This window comes from Tursiops truncatus, chromosome 2 (genome assembly GCF_011762595.2).
Source record: "Tursiops truncatus isolate mTurTru1 chromosome 2, mTurTru1.mat.Y, whole genome shotgun sequence".
In the NCBI taxonomy this organism is placed as follows: Eukaryota; Metazoa; Chordata; class Mammalia; order Artiodactyla; family Delphinidae; genus Tursiops; species Tursiops truncatus.
Window position 1 is genome coordinate 84,395,648 of NC_047035.1, and position 18,456 is coordinate 84,414,103.

An 18,456-nucleotide genomic window follows, 5' to 3' on the forward strand; every position below is an offset into this window, starting at 1 on the left:
CTGCCTGCCAATGCAGGGGACACGGGTTCGAGCCCTGGTCTGGGAAGATCCCACATGCCGCGGAGCAACTGGGCCCGTGAGCCACAATTACTGAGCCTGCGCGTCTGAAGCCTGTGCTCTGCAACAACAGAGGCCGCGATAGTGAGAGGCCTGCGCACCGCGATGAAGAGTGGCCCCCGCTTGCCACAACTAGAGAAAGCCCATGCACAGAAACGAAGACCCAACACAGCCATAAATAAATAAATAAATACATTAAAAAAAACGAAAATAAAACAAGGTTTTTTAAAAAAAAATCTCTTTTGTCCTTTGGGGTGGTCTGCATGAAAAGGGATCCTCACAGCACTTTGAATGTGCATGACTTTTGCAATGTGTATGTGTGAATAAATGTAGTCTCTTGAGAGCAGAGATCTTGTCTTGGTGACTTTTTCATCTTATTCAGCATCTAGCTCAGTGCCTGAGCTCAGGCATATAGTAGGTGCTTGATAAATACATGTTGAACAAATATATACACATGCAAACAATTTTTTTGTTTTGATAAAGAGTGGATGGATATCTTGGGATGGGAGAATTTTACATAGTTTTTTTTATTCCTTTATGTTCTGCCCTTAAATTTATTTATATAAGTAGGAATCGTTTTTATAATTTAAAAATTACTCTATTTCCCCAGAAAACATTTTAAAATTATGAAAAATTCATACTCAGTGTAATAAGTTCACAGAACACCGTGTACAAATTAAAAAATAAAAATCTCCCATCTCCAACACTCTTCCTCCAGCCCCTTCCCACTCTACTGTAATCTGCCTCTCCAATTATAACAATGATACCTGACATTTACTGAGTGCTTACTCTTTACCAGGAAGTATTCTAAGCACTTTTTTTTTTACCTGTGTTAACTAATTTATACCTTATTATAACCCAAAGAGGCAGATATTATCATTATCCTCATTTTACAAGGGGAAACTTTCACAGGTTGGGTTCCTTGGGAAGCCAACTCAAGAGGAAATTTAGAGTACAGTGTTAATTCATTCATATCAGTTTAGTCTCAGTATGGACTAACTCCAGTCCATGATGCATTAGAAGACCCCTTGCAGAAAGATCAATATCAATAGATTTCACTCAAATAAAGAACCTATCTTTCTTCATTGCAGTCAGGGGTCACTGACTATATTATGACTTTCTTTTATTCACACATTTAGAGAGGGTCCTCAGAGAAGGGCACCAGCCTTTGGGGTAGCCAGAAGCAAGGGAGATGACCTGGTCATTTTGGGTCATCTTGGCCATGGGCTCAGTTCCAAGGGTATGCTGGGGGAGAGAAGTCTAGGGGACTTCTCTTAGGAAAAAATCTTTTGGAGTAAAGAGATAGTTGAGCCTTATTTGGGTTGTCTTCTCTACCTTAATCCTGAACCCTTTTCAAGCTAACTGGCAGCAAACTTGACATGTATGTATGTGTTTAGTTCCAGGGATTTCTCTGTGTATGTTATATCTTCTTTTATTATTATTTTAAAGCATGCACATTTGTGATACAAACTTGCTGGAGAAAATAAAATATAGACAGTAAAGGGGAAAGGAAAAGGGAAACCAGACAGCAAGAACTCATCAGCCTGCCTCTGCCCAATAACAGCTCAGGGAAGACTGAAGTCTAGCTCTCAAGTTCACTACCAGAAGAAAGAATTAATGGACTCCAAAAACTTTTGAGAACAGTTTCAAATTATTATTGCTGACACTCCCTACCTTATATTCCAAATCCCACAAAGAAATCACTTCTGAATTTGTTTTTATCAGCTGACCTCAACAGGCATAAAACTGAACTGATTTCCTGCACCCTCCAGTCTCCCCAACCTCCTCTCCACTTGTGTTCCTTATCTCCACGAAGGACCCACCAGCTTCCTAAGCCAGAACCTGAGCACCATTTGTATTTGGAACGTCACATTTTCCCTCTCCCAACTAATCTTCAAGTCCTGGTAATGCTACCTTCCAAATTATCCAGAATCCATCCACTTCTCTCCAATTCCACTGCTTCTTCCTTACTTGAGGGCATCATCATCTTTTGCCAAAATGCAATCAATAGCCTCTGTGGTTTCCCTGCCTTAGTCTCCCTTCTTTGTAATCCATTCGCCACACTGCAGCCAGAGTAATTTTTTAAAAACACGAATCTGATAATGCTGTTCTTCAGTTTAGAATCTTTCACTACCAAAGTTCAAACTTCCGAAGTTCAAACTTCCTAAGAGTTTATTAGGTCTGAATGATTCAGCTGCTGGGTCCCTCCGCAGCCTCATCCCCACACACCGTACCCTCTGTTCGGCCATAATGAACTTTCAGTTCCCTGAGCCCAACTTTTTCTATTATCGCTAGGTCTCTGACCAAGAGGTTCTTTGCTTGGAACACCCTTCCCGCTACTCTTTTTTTGGGTAAATCAGATGCATCCTCCACGTCCCAGCTCAGTTGTCACTCGCACAGCCCAGGTAGGAAGGCTTCATCCCACGACAGGTGCCCTCAGCGTGGTCCAGTCGATTTGTGTCTCCCAGGCGGACGGCCCTGACGGTGCCCTCGACACTCCATCAGTGTCGGACAGTTGAAAGGCTCCTTAGAGCGGACCCAGATGCTTGCCGCTGCAGTCCACGACAGGTAGGCAGCACGTGAAGCTTCAGCCCCGCAGCAGAGACACACCCAAGCCTTCCAACGGGCAGCGCTAGTTACGGAACGGCGGTTCAGAGCCCGGAACCCAACCCGATGCCCCCGCCTCCCACGCTGCGTCGGGGGCGGGGTGGGCGGGGCTCTGGGCGCCGGCGAACGGCGTGCGACGAGCAAGGGGCGGGGCCAGGGGCGGAGCGGAGCGCGCATGCGCGGTCGCCTTTGTGTGGGTCGAGCAGCGGCGGCGGCGGCGGCAGTGGCGGTCCCACTGGCAGGCGGGCAAGAGGGGAGTCCGGGCGGCGTCCGGCGTGGGAGCCGGGGGACCACGATGGTAAAGAAGCGGAAAGGCCGCGTTGTGATCGACTCAGACACGGAAGACAGCGGCAGCGACGAGAACCTGGATCAGGTGAGGGCAGGCCGCGGAGGCGCGGGCCAGCGGAGCGGGAGAGCTGAGTCCTGGCCACGGTAGTCGGGAGCCGGTCGGGCCCCGGGCCTCCTGGCCGGAGCGCCCGGCCTGCCTCGTGTCCTGAACGCCCGCTGCCGCCCCTTTCTGCTCTCCCCACAGTGCCCGCGGCTCTTGGAGTCTGGCCGGGGCCTGGAGACAGAGCCCCGAGGACTTGGCGCCTTGGGCGGGGAGGCGGGGCAGGGGCCAGGCTAGTGGGCCTCGGGCTCGGGGGACTCGAGGGGTCCTTGGTCTGCCAGGGTCAGATCGGGGCGGCAGGCTGCAGGCCAGGCGATCCGGGCACGGAGAGATAGGAAGTATCGCCCGCCAACCCGGGAGACTGGGAGGTTTTGGAGGAGGTGCAAGGGTGATCGTGGGGCGGTGTGGGGGAGGGAGGCCGAGAAGGTGCAAGCTCTGGAAGATGAAGTTTTTCAGACAAGGGTGTGAACAGAGAGGAGGGGAACCTCTGTCGTGCTTGGCGAGGAATACGTAGCTGTGGGCACGAATCTGTTTGGCAGCTAGGGTCGTTTGTCTTTGAGAAGGGTCTCCGTTGAGATGTCAGACTGAAGACGGCTCATGGGAGGAGGAAAGAGGGCATAAGTGGAGAAATATCTAGGGCGTCATGGAGAGAGTGTGGCGGGGCCTCTTGGCCCTTTTCATGCAGCATCCCAGAAATTCTTTCTACTTGAAAGATGTACAGGAGACATTGAAACTAACTTTTGGTCTCACTGTCTTGGGGTTCCTTGAACTGTTATATACTCTAGAAAATACTGTGGGGAGGAAGCTGTCCTTTGTAGCAGTGCTCCAGTGATACCAGAAGATATAAAGAGGGTTTTCCCCCACATTTTGTGAACAAATGATATAAAGAAAGGATATGCAAGAGATAATAGTTCTATAAGTTGAGTAGAGAGAGTACTGAACTTAGAATCTGAAATTTTTGAGTTCTAGGCTGGGCTATGTTGTTTTCTAGCTATGTATCTTGGGCCAGAACAGTAAAGTCTAGATAAAACATCAGCCTTGGGCTTCCCTGGTGGCGCAGTGGTTGAAAGTCCACCTGCCGATGCAGGGGACACGGGTTCGTGCCCCGGTCCGGGAAGATCCCACATGCTGCGGAGCGGCTGCGCCCTTGAGCCATGGTCGCTGAGCCTGCGCGTCCGGAGCCTGTTGCTCGGCAACGGGAGAGGCCATAACAGTAAGAGGCCCGCGTACCGCAAAAAAACCCAAAACATCAGCCTTGTGTATCTGATTGAGTTATTATAAAGGATTAAGTATTTGTAAGAATTAATGTTGGGAGCTTCCCTGATGGCACAGTGGTTAAGAATCCGCCTGCCAATGCAGGGGACAGGGGTTCGATCCCTGGTCCGGGAAGATCCCACATGCCACCGAGAAACTAAGCCCGTGAGCCACAACTACTGAGCCTGCGCTCTAGAGCCCGCGAACCACAACTACTGAAGCCCGCGCGCCTAGAGCCCGTGCTCCGCAACAAGAGATGCCACCACAATGAGAAGCCCGTGCACCATAACGGCAGAGTAGCCGCCGTTCGCCGCAACTAGAGAAAGCCCGCGCACAGCAATGAAGACCCAACACAGCCAAAAATCAATAGCTAAAATAAATTTATTTTTTAAAAAGAGAATTAGGGCTTCCCTGGTGGCGCAGTGGTTGAGAGTCCGTCTGCCGATGGAGGGGACGCGGGTTCGTGCCCCGGTCCGGGAGGATCCCACATGCCGCGGAGCGGGTGGGCCTGTGGGCCGTGGCCGCTGGGTCTTGCGCGTCCGGAGCCTGTGCTCCACAACGGGAGAGGCCTCAACAGTGAGAGGCCCGCATACTGCAAAAAAAAAAAAAAAAGAATTAATGTTGGTACAAGCACTTAGAAACTAAAGCATTTCTATAAATGACTTCTTGGGAGTTCTTTGTAGTAAGTCAGAGGTCTCAGAAATTAAATATCAGGGCATGAAAGAGGAGGACTTTAAGAAAGAGGGACTGAAGATGTGTTGAAGAAAAGAGGGCTGTTTTGAAAATGGTGGTATGGAGGTGGGAGGTGGGGAGTAGTGGGGCCTGTGGAGAAGTATAAAAGGGATAGACACCTGGTTATGGGATAGGAAGTAAAAGGTAAATTGAAAATGTTACCCGGAAGACTCCTGAAATTTATAAAAATATTTTTAAAAATTGTTTTTTAAATTAATTTATTATTTATTTTTGCCTGCATTGGGTCTTCGTTGCTGTGCGCGGGCTTTTCTCTAGTTGAGGCGAGCGGGAGCTACTCTTTGTTGTGGTGCGTGGGTTTCTCATCACGGTGGCTTCTCTTTGTTGGGGAGCCCGGGCTCTAGGCACGCGGGCTTCAGTAGTTGTGGCACGTGGGCTCAGTAGTTGTGGCTTGCGGGCTCTAGAGCGCAGGCTCAGTAGTTGTGGCACATGGGCTTAGTTGCTCCGCAGCATGTGGGATCTTCCCGGGCCAGGGATCGAACCCATGTCCCCTGCATCCGCAGGTGGATTCTTAACCACTGCGCCACCAGGGAAGCCCCTTCCCCATTTTAGATATGAGGAAAATGGAGGTTGAAGATGTAACTTATCTAAATTCACACAACTTGTTAGTGGCATTTCAACCCAAATCTGTACAACTACAAGGCCTATACTCGTTCCACTATACTAACTTAATCTGTTTTTAATATTGCAAAATGAAAATGATGTTGCACAGCCATTTTCTGTGTTGCTAGAATTCATGTTTGTAAAGTATATTGAATAGTTTAGAGAAAATTGATACATCAGTTTAAAAAATTATTTGGGGGACTTCCTTGGTGAAGCACTCTTAAGTCACCTGTTCTGATGATGCATGAACTAAGCTGTAAATTATTCTGTCTTTGGTGATTTTCCACAGAAGTCTGACATATGAAATGAGTTGAGAGCTTCCTTTTGTAGTAGAGATTTTTCTGATCCACAGAAAGCTTTTCCAAAGTGGGAACTGGAGGGATTGCAACTTTAAACCCAACTTTATCTATTTGTAAAAAGAAATTAGCATAAAATTTGTAAGTAATACGTAATGCATTTTAACAGCAATTTCAACTTCCTCCTTTTCAAACTACTCATTGGCGTTCTTTTATCAGATGGGAGCCAGATCAGAATTCCCTTTTCCTGCGCATCCTAACAGGCACTAGTGCCTTCTCTATATGTTCAGCACTGTGCGAGGCTCTCAGAGGAATCAAAAAGATCTATGCTCTCTAGAAGATCTCCCAGAGATCTTTAGCAGAAGTTCAAAGTCAGCCTAGTTTTGGGGACTTTAGGACTCCTCTGAGCAAAATTAATGCATTCTGGACCTTTCTTTACCAAGATGCCTTGGACTGCTCCATCTAGTTCTGGGTCTTCGTTGGGGGGTATAACATTGTATTTGCTGTCTAGTGGGAAAGAACAAACCATGACAAATCTCTGAGTGTCAAGTGTGAGAGTGGAGCACAGTTAATAAGGAGATCCTTTGTCTCTGAGTTTTCCAGGTGGGAATCTAAGCCATTATGTCAGAAATATTACCTCCAAGTTAGTCCTTAGCCTTCTACATTGGCTTTTCCTGGTGGTGAGAGGAGGAACATGTGTGTCAGAAACTGCTTGGGTTGCTTGTTTAAGATGTACTTTGCAGGGGCTCCCATCCCAGACCTACTGAATCAGACTCTGTGGGGACTCTCTCCTCTGCATTTTTACCAGGTACAGCCCAGGTACTTATTTGTGTTAAACACTGAGACCACTGTCTGTATGCAAGTTAATCTTTTAGTAAGACACTGTAAGTAGTTTGGGAGAGAAATAGCTTCCTGTCTCAGCCATAGTGTGTGCACATATAAGCAAAAGAACTTAACAGAGATGTTCAAAGTGGCAAAGCTGCCGGTTTTTCTAAATCCCTGAAGCTGTTTGAATTGTTGGGATGATTTTTTTTTGAGGCCTGTTTCTTTTTTCCCTTCCTTCTTCTTGGTGGGAAGAGGTATGTAGTAACTGAATTGGAGTCCTTTAAAATTTGTTTTAACTTTCAAAGGTTTTAAAAACTCAGACCTTTGAGAATTTGAAGGATTTATTTTAACATATGACCTGATAGTGACCTTATTTTTTTATGTTGGCCACACCCTTTCTTCAACATTTCAGAATTGCAAATCATGGAGATACTTGCTTTTGGTGCTTCTTGGAAAAAAATAACAGAATTTGAGCCAAACCTAGGCTTTTTTACCCCACCACGTACCTCCACGGAGATAACATGTGCACTCTTTATGGAATAATATCTATGCAGTGGGTGCTATAACATGAAAAGCATCCAAGATAATAAAGGAATCAGAGTTGTCTATTCAGATAAATACAACTCAGTATTTATAAAAACTTTACTCTGCCGTTTTCAAGGGAAAAAAAGCTACATGCATACTGGGATGCTTTATTTCATAATTTCCATCCTTATTTAAAATGGGGATTGTGTTGTCCTGTCCTCTTTTTCTATGCTCATTCTATTGAAGTAACCATAAATTAAAATTTTTTTTGAAACAATAGGCCCCTAAGTATTTTCTAGGAGTTATTTTTAGACATTATGTGTTAAAATAGCATTGTTATAAAGTATCCTTCCATAAACCTTCCCCATAAAAGGTGGGAAATTAAAAAGTTGTGCTTCTCACCTAAGTGTCCATCGACAGATGAATGGATAAAGAAGATGTGGCACATATATACAATGGAATATTACTCGGCCATAAAAAGAAATGAAATTGAGTTATTTGTAGTGAGATGGATGGACCTAGAGACTGACATACAGAGTGAAGTAAGTTAGAAAGAGAAAAACAAATACCGTATGCTAACACATGTATATGGAATCTAAAGAAAAAAAGGTTCTGAAGAACCTAGGGGCAGGACAGGAATAAAGACGCAGAAATAGAGAATGGACTTGAGGACACGGGGAGGGGGAAGGGTAAGTTGGGACGAAGTGAGAGAGTGGCATGAACATATATACACTACCAAATGTAAAATAGATAGCTAGTGGGAAGCAGCCGAATAGCACAGGGAGATCAGCTCTGTGTTTTGTGACCACCTAGAGGGGTGGGATACGGAGGGTGGGAGGGAGACACAAGAGGGAGGAGATATGGAGATACATGTATATGTATAGCTGATTCACTTTGTTATAAAGCAGAAACTAACACACCATTATAAAGCAATTATACTTAAATAAAGATGTTAAAAAAATAAAAAATAAAAGTTGTGCTTCTCATTGATAAAGTCTTTTTACATTAGAGCAGAGTTTGAAGTCTAGGATGAACTTGTGAGAAGTGTTGGGTTAACTTGTGAAGTTTTAAATTTGTGTCATAATGTTGCATCTAGCCTGATGTAACTCATCTGCCAATTTCACTTGATTTTCTTTTAGAAGTAGTGCAGGGAAAATTGAGTCCCATGGGACCTTTAACAGAGAGGCTTTCAGGAAAAATTCAAAACCTATCTTTCAACACTGGTTCTCTTGGTGTACTTATTTGCTCCCTAGACTGTAAGTTCCCCAAGGGCAAAGATTGTTTTTTTGTTTTTTTTACTCTTTCAACAAATGTGTTAGACAGAGCGAGGCAATAGGGCTATTGGGTGAACAAAATCGAAGCAGTTTCTACCTTCAAGGAGCTTAGGGGATGGGGGCAAAGGGAGGGACAGGGGCAGGCATTGCTCAGAGAGTCATTTCCTTACACTTGCGTTACAGGCTATGAAGGAAGAGCAAGGATGCTGTGAGAGTTTGACCAGGGACCCTATGTTCACCTGATGGGAGTGACATTTAAACTGAGATCTGGAATATGGGTTAGGGATAAGGAGATAGGAGACTGAAGAGTACAGGGACATGTGAATGTTCATGGTTGAGGGACCAAAATGTACAAAAGCATTGAGGCAGGAAGGACCTAGCACCCTCATGAAACTGAAAGAAGCAGAGTGACTGGGACATCACTAGTTGGAGGGAGAGTGGTACAAATGAAGCTGCAGAAGTAGTCTGTTTGGACCCTTTGAGGATGGAAAAGCCAGTTTAGTGAATCACAACCAGTGTTAAAAATAAAAACGAAATTGAATCAAATAGAAAAAAAAATCATATGTCAGACCTAGTAAAGATAAGTGTTGTTTCATAAAACTTGTGTTTCACATATATGTATGTATGTATATACAGGGTCATAAAGTATAATTTATCTTTCTGTGGGCTGGGGTTAAAAAGACGTTTTAAGCCACTGGCAGGTCCAGGTTGGCAATAGTAAGGACTGTGGACGTTATTCTGAGGGTAATGAGAAACCACTGAAGGATTTTAAGCTGAAAGAGGTGTTCCAACTTGTCTTTTGAAAAGTTTTCCCGGGCTGCTATGTGGAGAGTAATCTGGAGAAGGGACACTGGTTAGATGGCAGATAGAGGAGTCCAGGTGAGAGATGGTGGAGAGCATAAGTTCCATTAGAATGGAAGCTCCAAGAGGGCAAGACTGTTTGTTCAACGTAGTATCCCTGCACCTAGAACAGTGCCTGGCCTGCAGCATATACCTTGTCAGTATTTGTTGAATGAATGCCTGACTTGGACTGGTGTAGTTATAGAGACGACAGAAGGTGGATTAATTGGACATAATATTCATGCTGTAAAACTGAGAGGATTTGATGACTGGTTGGATGTTGAGGGTGAGGAAGAGGAGATTCTGGCATGAGATGGGGAACCCTGGAGGAAGATCAGGTTTAAAGGTGAAGAGCATGTGTTCAGTCTTGTATGTGTAGAGATTAAAGTTGTCTATGAAATACTCAAGTGGAGACATTTAAGTACGTAGTTGAAAATAATGCCTGCCTGACACAGAGTAGACAATAAATCTTTGTTGAATAAGCAAGTGCTGCTTGGCATATCCACAGTAGAAAGTTAGATTCTAACTTTTCTGATTATAGTAGTATTACTTAGAGGTAAAGGGACACTGTCAGATTGGGAGTTCTTGCTTTAGCCCGTCTGCTGTAATACTGAAACCTCTTCTGTAAACCATGGAAATGTGCATTAGTTAGAAAGTGTATTAGAAGAGGGAACCAAGTAGAAACAAGTAACAGTAGTAGAAATTTAAAAAAATTTTTAATGTACCTTTTATTTTGAATGTGTTGAAAACTGGCTTTATTTTATCAATTCTATGACATTGTGGGCATTTATATAACTCAGTATTTTATCTATAATTATAATCACTTTGCTAGAAATTGGAAAGGGAAGTTGCCACATTTCATGCCAGTCATGTGAAATGTAAAGGAATGTTACACTGTCACTTTGGAATTACTACTTCAGAAGGGTTTTCGTGTGTATGTTCATTGTTTTGGTTTGTTTTCTTTTGTTTTTTTTTTTAATGATAAAAATAGTACATGCTTGTTGAAACAGTTCCAGTGAAACAAAAATACCTCCCTGTTCCATAAACGTATATGCGCGCAATGGCTCTGTTCCTTATCCTGAAAAATAACCAGTGTCCACTGTTGGAATGATGTTCTTCAATCAAAAATTTTGATATGAAAGAAATAATAGAAAATAATGTCTCAGATTTAAACCTCTATGAATTACTACTCTTTTCTTAGCTTCTCTCAAGTCCTCCCACTTCTCTGTGTCCCTGTGGCTTCTTACCTTGTCCAGGTCACCATCCACTCTGATGACCCTGCTGTGGACTCCTCTCTGCACTTCCTCCCTGGCCCTGTAATCTGTTCCTCTGTCAGTCAGAGTGCTATTTTAAAAACCCTCAGGGGATGGTTACTTCCCTGCTTAAAACCATTTGATGGCTCCCCACTGCCTTCAAATAAAATTCATTTTCCTGATCCTGCTGTATAAACCTGGGAATGATGTGGTTTCTTCTTACCTTTAACCTGCCTCATTCCATCACCCCCACCCCCACCCCCACCCCCTGTCCCCTTGCCTATGAAGCTCTAGTCACCCTGGTTCCCTTTTAGTTCTTTGGTTAAGCCAAGCTATTGCCAATTTCAGGGCCTTATCCTTTTTTTAATATATAAATTTATTTATTTATGTATTTATCTTTGGCTGTGTTGGGTCTTCGTTGCTGCATGAGGGCTTTCTCTAGTTGTGGCAAGTGAGGGCTACTCTTCCTTGCGGTGCGTGGGCTTCTGATTGTGGTGGCTTCTTTTGTGGAGCATGGGCTCTAGGCGCGCGGGCTTCAGTAGCGGCATGCGGGATCAGTAGTTGTGGCTCACGGGCTCTAGAGCGCAGGCTCAGTAGTTGTGGCTCCCGGGCTTAGTTGCTCCGCGGCATGTGGGATCTTCCCGGACCAGGGATCAAACCCGTGTCTCCTGCATTGGCAGACGGACTCTTTTTTTTTTTTCAGTACACGGGCCTCTCACTGTTGTGGCCTCTCCGGCTGCAGAGCACAGGCTCCGGACGCGCAGGCCCAGCGGCCATGGCTCACGGGCCCAGCCGCCCTGCGGCATGCGGGTTCCTCCCAGACCGGGGCACGAACCCGCGCCCCCTGCATCGGCAGGCGGACCCCCAACCACTGCGCCACCAGGGAAGCCGCGGCAGGCGGACTCTTAACCACTAGAGAAGTCCAGTGCCTTATCTGTTCTATCTGAAGACTTCTATCCAGAAGACTGCACCCTGTGTCTTCCCCCCGTTTCTAGTCTCAGCCTAAATACCATTGCCTCAGAGAAGCCTTCCCACAATCACCCTATTGCAGATAGGTTTCCCACTCACTTTGATTCACTTCCTTCTTAGCACTTATCACTAGATATACTTGTTTACCTGTTTATTGTCTGTCTCCCTCTCTTGATTTTATTTATTTATTTTAAAATTTTTATTGGAGTATAATTGATTTACAATGTGTTAGTTTCAGGTTAGTACAGCAAAGTGAATCAGTTATACATACACACCCTCACTTGATTTTAAATTCTGTGAGGTCAAGGACTATGTATCTCTTATTCTTGACTTTCTACCCACAGCTTGGTATATAGTAGGTGCTGGTAGCAGGGGAACTGTCTGTCCCGCTTGCCAGGAACTGAGTTTCCCAGAATTCAGGACTTTCAGTGCTAAAACCAGGACAGTGCTAAGCAAACCAAGATGTTTGGTCACCCTAGATGGTAGTAATCACTTGCATTAGTTGTATTTGTGGAATGAATACGTGAAAAAGAGCTCAGCATGCTAATTAGCTATAAAAAACCTCTGAGGTTTATCCATTTGGGCTTTTATTCTCCTTTTCTGGGGTGCAGAATCTGTATCCCACTTTTGTGTGATCATGGGAGGTTTGATTAAAGAGATGAGATTTAATTTCCTTTAAGTAAGTAATTTCCTTTAAATAAGTTTCTTTATTACAGATCGATCCCGACATGGCATTGCAAAAATACACTGTTTGTGAATGATGGGGTGGAGGAATTAAATCCTAAGGTTTATGAGTCTTCATATATTGATGGATTAGAATTCTAATTTTAACCAGAATAATACTATTTTAATAAATATTACCTTAGTGCAATTAGACTTGCAATTTGGCTGTCTAGTTTATTGTTAAATATGGTTTTCAAGCAATGTTAATGAAAGTGCTCTAGAAGCCAGATGTGCCATCCTACACAGTCACCTATAGTGTGTTGGGCATTGGCATTACTCTCAGCAGATCTTTAGTTCAGCTTAAGTTTGGTAAACCATGTGGGCACCACACACAGCCATTCCATCCTAGAGGAATGCTGAGATAAGTAGGGGAGGTTTTCACTAGATGTGATGAAATACAAGGAGGATGGTGAGAGAGAACCACTGGACACACAGAAATGTCATCTCAACCAGTGTGGCACAGTGAAGTGGGCTAGCAGGAGAGAGCTGCAGAAGGACCTACCCCCTGTGCATGAATCAGTTTTAGATTGGCTTTTTTCAGTATTGGTGTTGGATAAATCAACCCCTACAGGTAACAAATCTGATGATCTCTTCATGTGTGGAGTGTTGGCAAGACCTTTCTGTTGCACATTAGTGTGTCCAGCTGTATTTATGAGCCCTCAGAATATAAAGGACTTGGGCTTCCCTGGTGGCACAGTGGTTAAGAATCCGCCTGCCAATGCAGGGGACACGGGTTCGAGCCCTGGTCCGGGAAGGTCCCACATGCCGCGGAGCAACTAAGCCCTTGCGTCACAGCTACTGAGGCTGCGCTCTAGAGCCCGCGAGCCGCAACTACTGAAGCCTGCATGCCTAGAGCCCGTGCTGCGCAACAAGAGAAGCCACTTCAATGAGAAGCCTGTGCACCACAAGGAGGAGCAACCCCTGCTCGCGGCAGCTAGAGAAAGCCCACACGCAACAATGAAGACCCAACGCAGCCAAAAATAATAAATAAATAAAATAAATATATTTATTTAAAAAAAAAGAATATAAAGGACTTAACTGTGAAGAGTAGCCTTGCCATGAGTTCCCCCAGTAACTTCCTATACAATTCTCAGCTTGTGGAAAGGGTATCTTTCACACTTTTTAAGAGGAAGGTCTTTGCTGTCTCTATGCTATTGTTAATATGGTATTTAATGTAGTAGAAGAAGAAGGACTGTGCCTATCAGATGCAGTTGTTTGCTGATGGAGAGACATTTGTTAGGTTTTTAGTATAGAGTGGAATCTCTTTAACAGGAAGGCGATACTAACACATTAACACTTTAGTTACAGTAACTTTTAATGGATATCTACTGTTTGTAATATATCTACTGCTTGTTTCAGGAAAGGATTTGATTGCTAGCATATCCAAATCCCTGTTTTAATGAGTTGGTATTAAAACAGACTTCTAGTGCATTTGTGAGCCTCAAAGGGTCAGGAAGTACACTACTTACCAGAAGTCTTTCTAATTTTTATAAATTTGCATGAAGGTAATGTGGAAAAAAGATAATAGTAAAGGCCATACACAAATTACCATATAACCCAGCAGTACCACTCCTAGGTATTTATCCGAGTGAAATAAAAACTAATGTTTACACAAAAACCTGTACATGAACAAATAATTGCCCCAAGATGGAAACAACCCAAATGTTTTTCAACTGGCATATGGATAAAGTGTGGTGTATCCACACAATGGAATACTACTTTACAATAGAAAGAAACAAACTGGGGCTTCCCTGGTGGCGCAGTGGTTGAGAATCTGCCTGCTAATGCAGGGGACACGGGTTCGAGCCCTGGTCTGGGAAGATCTCACATGCCGCAGAGCAACTAGGCCCGTGAGCCACAACTACTGAGCCTGCGCGTCTGGAGCCTGTGCTCTGCAACAAGAGAGGCCGCGACAGTGAGAGGCCCGCGCACCGTGATGAAGAGTGGCGCCCGCTTGCCACAACTAGAGAAAGCCCTCACACAGAAACGAAGACCTAACACAGCCAAAAATAAAAATAAATAAATTAAAAGAAGGCTCAACATTTAAAAAAAAAAAAAAAAGAAATCTGTCCCAAAAACTCAATATCACATTTAAAAAAAAAAAAGAAACAAACGGTTGATACCTGTCCAATCTCAAATGCATTATGCTAAGTAAGGAAACCAAATTCAAAAGACTACACACTATATGATTCCATTTATGTGATATTTTACAATAGGCAGATCTGTAGGGACAGAAAACAGGTATGTGATTGCCAGGGGGTGGAGGGAGAGATATGAAGAGCACTTACTTCCTGAAAAGGCTTCAGATCATAAACACTCTACTTTTTCATACCAAAATGGTAACTCCTATTGACCAGTGCAAATTACAGCAAAATTTGGGGGGATGATGGAACTGTCCTATATCTTGATTGTGTGAGTGGTTCAACTGTATGTATTTGTCAAACTCATAGAACCATCCATAAGAAAGGATAAAAGGTACTGTATGTAAATTACACCCTCAAGTTTTTAAAAGACTGTAAACACACAAACATTGCTGTAATTTGCATTTGGTCAATAGGAGTTACCATTTTGATGTGGAAAAAGTAGAGTGTTCTTATGATCTGAAGTCTTTTCAGGAAGTTAGTATGCTAGCTCTATCTAAAGAAATGAGAAGAGTAACATTTAGTTACTGCTTATGAAGAAGAGATGGTGTCAGCTGTTAATCTGAGAAGGTCATTTTCTCATTCTGGCCAAGGAGGGTATACTCCTAAAATAGAAAGACTGGAAGAAGAAAACATATTTTATAGCAGTCTCTTTTTAAAAAATTTATCTTGGCACTTAACCTATAATTGTATAGCACCAACATCATCAAGGAATAATACTACTAGTATTTATTAGTTATATTTTTCTCTCTTTTGGCCCAAGGGGAAAATGTAAACCATGATTAAAATAGGAGCTAGGATTTTATCTGCCCTAGTTTGAATCCTGGTTCTCTCATGTACTAGCTGTATTACCTTGGGTGAGTTACTTAACCTCTCCTGCTCCTTAGTTTCTGTATCTTTAAATGGGGAAGATAACGATACTTACCTTAAGGCGGTTGTGAAGATTAAATGTTAGATGCTTAGAAAAGTACCTGGCATCTAGTAAGTACAATATAATTTGGGGCTGGTATTGATATTAGCAGAAAGCAAGAACCAGAGTAAGTATCCTTTTGTTGTGTTTTTGAGTGACTGGACTGAGTTGGGGAGAAGTAACAGGAGAGGGAAACCATGTGAGAAAGCAAATCCTGGTTGTAGCCATGTCTTACTAAATAGCATATCTCTTCTCCTTTAAACTCCCTTAAATCACCAGGACAAGGCAGAGGTGGTGAATGGGAATATTGGGGTTGTCAAATTGGGATTCCCATGTAGAGGCCAGCATACTTACTGCTTAACCCTGGGTTCAGTACCAGAAATATACTTTTTTTCCCCCCTGGTTTAGGCATCCAAAATTAAAAATGACCTCAGAAATTTGTAGTTTGTCAGCTTATTCAGAACAGCCCCACAAATGCCAATTTTACCATGAGTTATATATAATAAGAGGGTGCTCAGAGTATTAGCTATACCAATAAGAACAGGGAGCAAATTACCTTTGTAGACATGGTTCGTATCGTATCAATTGCTGAGAATCAGTACTTCTGTAACTTACAGAGGAAATTCGGGGATAGCCTCCAGTTTAGTTTTCAGTCACTTTTCCACTTCAGACATACATTTCCCATTAAGAGTGAGGGAACAGATTTTTTTTGGCTGTGCCGTGCAGCTTGTGGGATCCTCGTTCCCTGACCAGGGATTGAACCCGGGCCCCCTACAGTGAACGATCAGAGTCCTAACCACTGAACAGCCAGGGAATTCCAGACTTTGAAAGCATTTCTTTAGCGCGAGTGCTGGCAGTTGGTCTGTTCATGTGACCAAAGTTCCCACGATGATGTCCTTCAAGTGAAACCACAAAGAAGTAAAAGAGATCTAGAGAAGGTGGGCATTTTATTATTTTTGGATATATTTTCTCTGTGAACAAAACTCACATGGCTACTTTTGCCCTCTCAGGAGCTCTTGTCCCTGGCAAAGCGGAAACGAAGTGACTCTGAAGAGAAGGAGCCGCCTGTTAGTCAGCCTGCAGCCTCCTCAGACTCGGAGACGTCTAACAGTGATGATGAGGTGGGTGTGGAAGGCTAGGCCTCTGGGACCAATGAGTGTTTGAGGGTCCTGAGTTGGTGACTCCTGGCAGCCTCTTTTCCTTAAACTGAGACCTTCCTGCCTAAGATCTATGTGAACTTCTTGGAAAGAAAATTGTGTATGAGAAGCTCTCGCATTGTGATGTTCTTTGTACTGCTAGTTACCTAGTGGGTACCTCTGCAGTGCATTCGTGGCCATTTTTAGTCTTTTATTTTCAGCCCTTTTGCAGAGGGAGCACAACTTGTTAGTCACCATCTCTTTTATTTTTTGTCACCATTTTTTTTTTGGTGGTATGCGGGCCTCTCACTGTTGTGGCCTCTCCCGCTGCGGAGCACAGGCTCCAGGCGCACAGGCTCAGCGGCCATGGCTCTTGGGCCTAGCCGCTCCGCGGCATGTGAGATCTTCCCGGACCGGGGCACGAACCCGTGTCCCCTGCATCGGCAGGCGGACTTTCAACCACTGTGCCACCAGGGAAGCCCTTGGCACCTTTTTAATCCCACTTTTATGTTAGAAAAGAAAGTCTATCAGTAATGCCTGATAAAGTATTAGTGGGAAATATTTTAGCAAGGTAAAAAACTTTCTTTGGGTAGATGGAATCAACATCTCTCAGAGTAGTGGCATTAGCTTTTAATGAGAAACGTCCAGCTGTTCATTGTTTAAGCTAAGGTGACTTTCCCAAACTGCTGCCCACCACCAAACAAGGCCCTGAAAGATCCAGAACTTTAATGGAAGAGAGAGAGATTAAGGGAAAGGTCTTTGAAGCATTCCTACATGTTCCTCATTTGATTTAAAATACTTTTTTTCCCTTAGTAATTTCCTGGGGGGAGGCCGGATATCATCTTTCTGTTTAATCTCTTACCCTGCAGTCTAGGAAAATATTTTTAACAGTGCACTAACAGTATTTTGTTTTAAAGTTCCTCTAAAGTAAAAAATGTTTTTTATTATAATGAAATTTAGTTAACAGCTAGAACAGTATTTACCAGTGCCCTGCATATGCAAATTAGGAACGATTGCATTCTGATTGACTATACTGATATTCTCTTAATCTTAAATAATTCAACAGACCTAAAATTGCTTTGATAGCAAGAGGTAGTGAATGTGCGAGTTTTATTCTTTTGTTTCGTTTATTTTTCATGGAGGTACTATAATTCCTCTAAAATTGATAAAGTAACCCAATCTGCTTAGAAAAACAGTGGATTTTATGAAATAATTTGCTTTGTTTTGTTTTTCTATTTTTAAAAAAATGCAAAGATAATACAGGAAAATCTTGAAATAATTCCCTTTCCCACTATTCCTACATCAACTCCTTTCATTTTCCATGTTTCAGAAGTCAGCTGCTATGGGACATTAAGTTTGAATCTGTGTTGTGTTTGGAATACCCTGTAACATGTTTATTGTCTTTGCACTTCCTTGAGATACAATCAATAACTATCCTTTGAAGCATTTTGTTTTCCATATTCCTGTCATTAAATCACTCCTAAGTATGCAGTTGCTGTAGGGATTCCCTTCATCCTTTTGAGCTGCTTCTACCAGAAGGTCAAAGTATGTATCAACTCCACAGCATTAGAGAAGCCCAAAACTTGTGCTAGGGTAGATCCAGCGTCCATAAAAATGTTTACAGCTTAGGATTCCCTTTGTCACTCGCAGGGACTTAACCAAGTCTGAGAGTCTTCACCTTAGAATGCTACCAGCTACTTATGTACTTATTGGAGAAAAAGCTGACAGGCAAGCTGTACCCTGTCTAGTGGGGATTGAGAGTTTGCGTAACTTTCCTCCCAAGGTTCTTAGCTCTTGCTACTGCCTCCAAGTGCCAGCCCCCTGGCCCACTGGCTTCTGGCAGTTCTACTCTAGTCCCTCCTCACCCTGCACTGGGAATTGCAGTCTCTATATCATGGCCATTCT

At 43.5% G+C, this 18,456-nt stretch overlaps 2 protein-coding genes across 6 annotated transcripts in view; one reads left to right on the top strand and one right to left on the bottom strand.

Annotated features, from left to right (window-relative positions):
- Window positions 1–2,734, bottom strand: part of NDUFAF1 (NADH:ubiquinone oxidoreductase complex assembly factor 1) — a 65,839-nt gene extending 63,105 nt beyond the window's left edge. For 2 of the 4 annotated variants that reach the window (XM_073800758.1, XM_073800759.1), the window contains exon 1: window positions 1,972–2,724. In XM_073800758.1, coding sequence (XP_073656859.1) covers window positions 1,972–2,044 — 73 coding nt within the window. In that variant the 5' untranslated portion in view covers window positions 2,045–2,724. Of the gene's footprint in view, window positions 1–1,971 lie in introns of all 4 variants that reach the window. The other 2 variants (XM_073800764.1, XM_073800761.1) reach the window with 2 other exon arrangements.
- A 98-nt stretch (window positions 2,735–2,832) lies between these two features.
- RTF1 (RTF1 homolog, Paf1/RNA polymerase II complex component) overlaps window positions 2,833–18,456 on the top strand; it is a 49,143-nt gene continuing 33,519 nt past the window's right edge. For both annotated transcript variants that reach the window (XM_004311519.4, XM_073800756.1), the window contains exons 1-2: window positions 2,833–3,037; window positions 16,426–16,536. In XM_004311519.4, coding sequence (XP_004311567.1) covers window positions 2,840–3,037; window positions 16,426–16,536 — 309 coding nt within the window. In that variant the 5' untranslated portion in view covers window positions 2,833–2,839. The remainder of the gene's footprint in view (window positions 3,038–16,425; window positions 16,537–18,456) is intronic.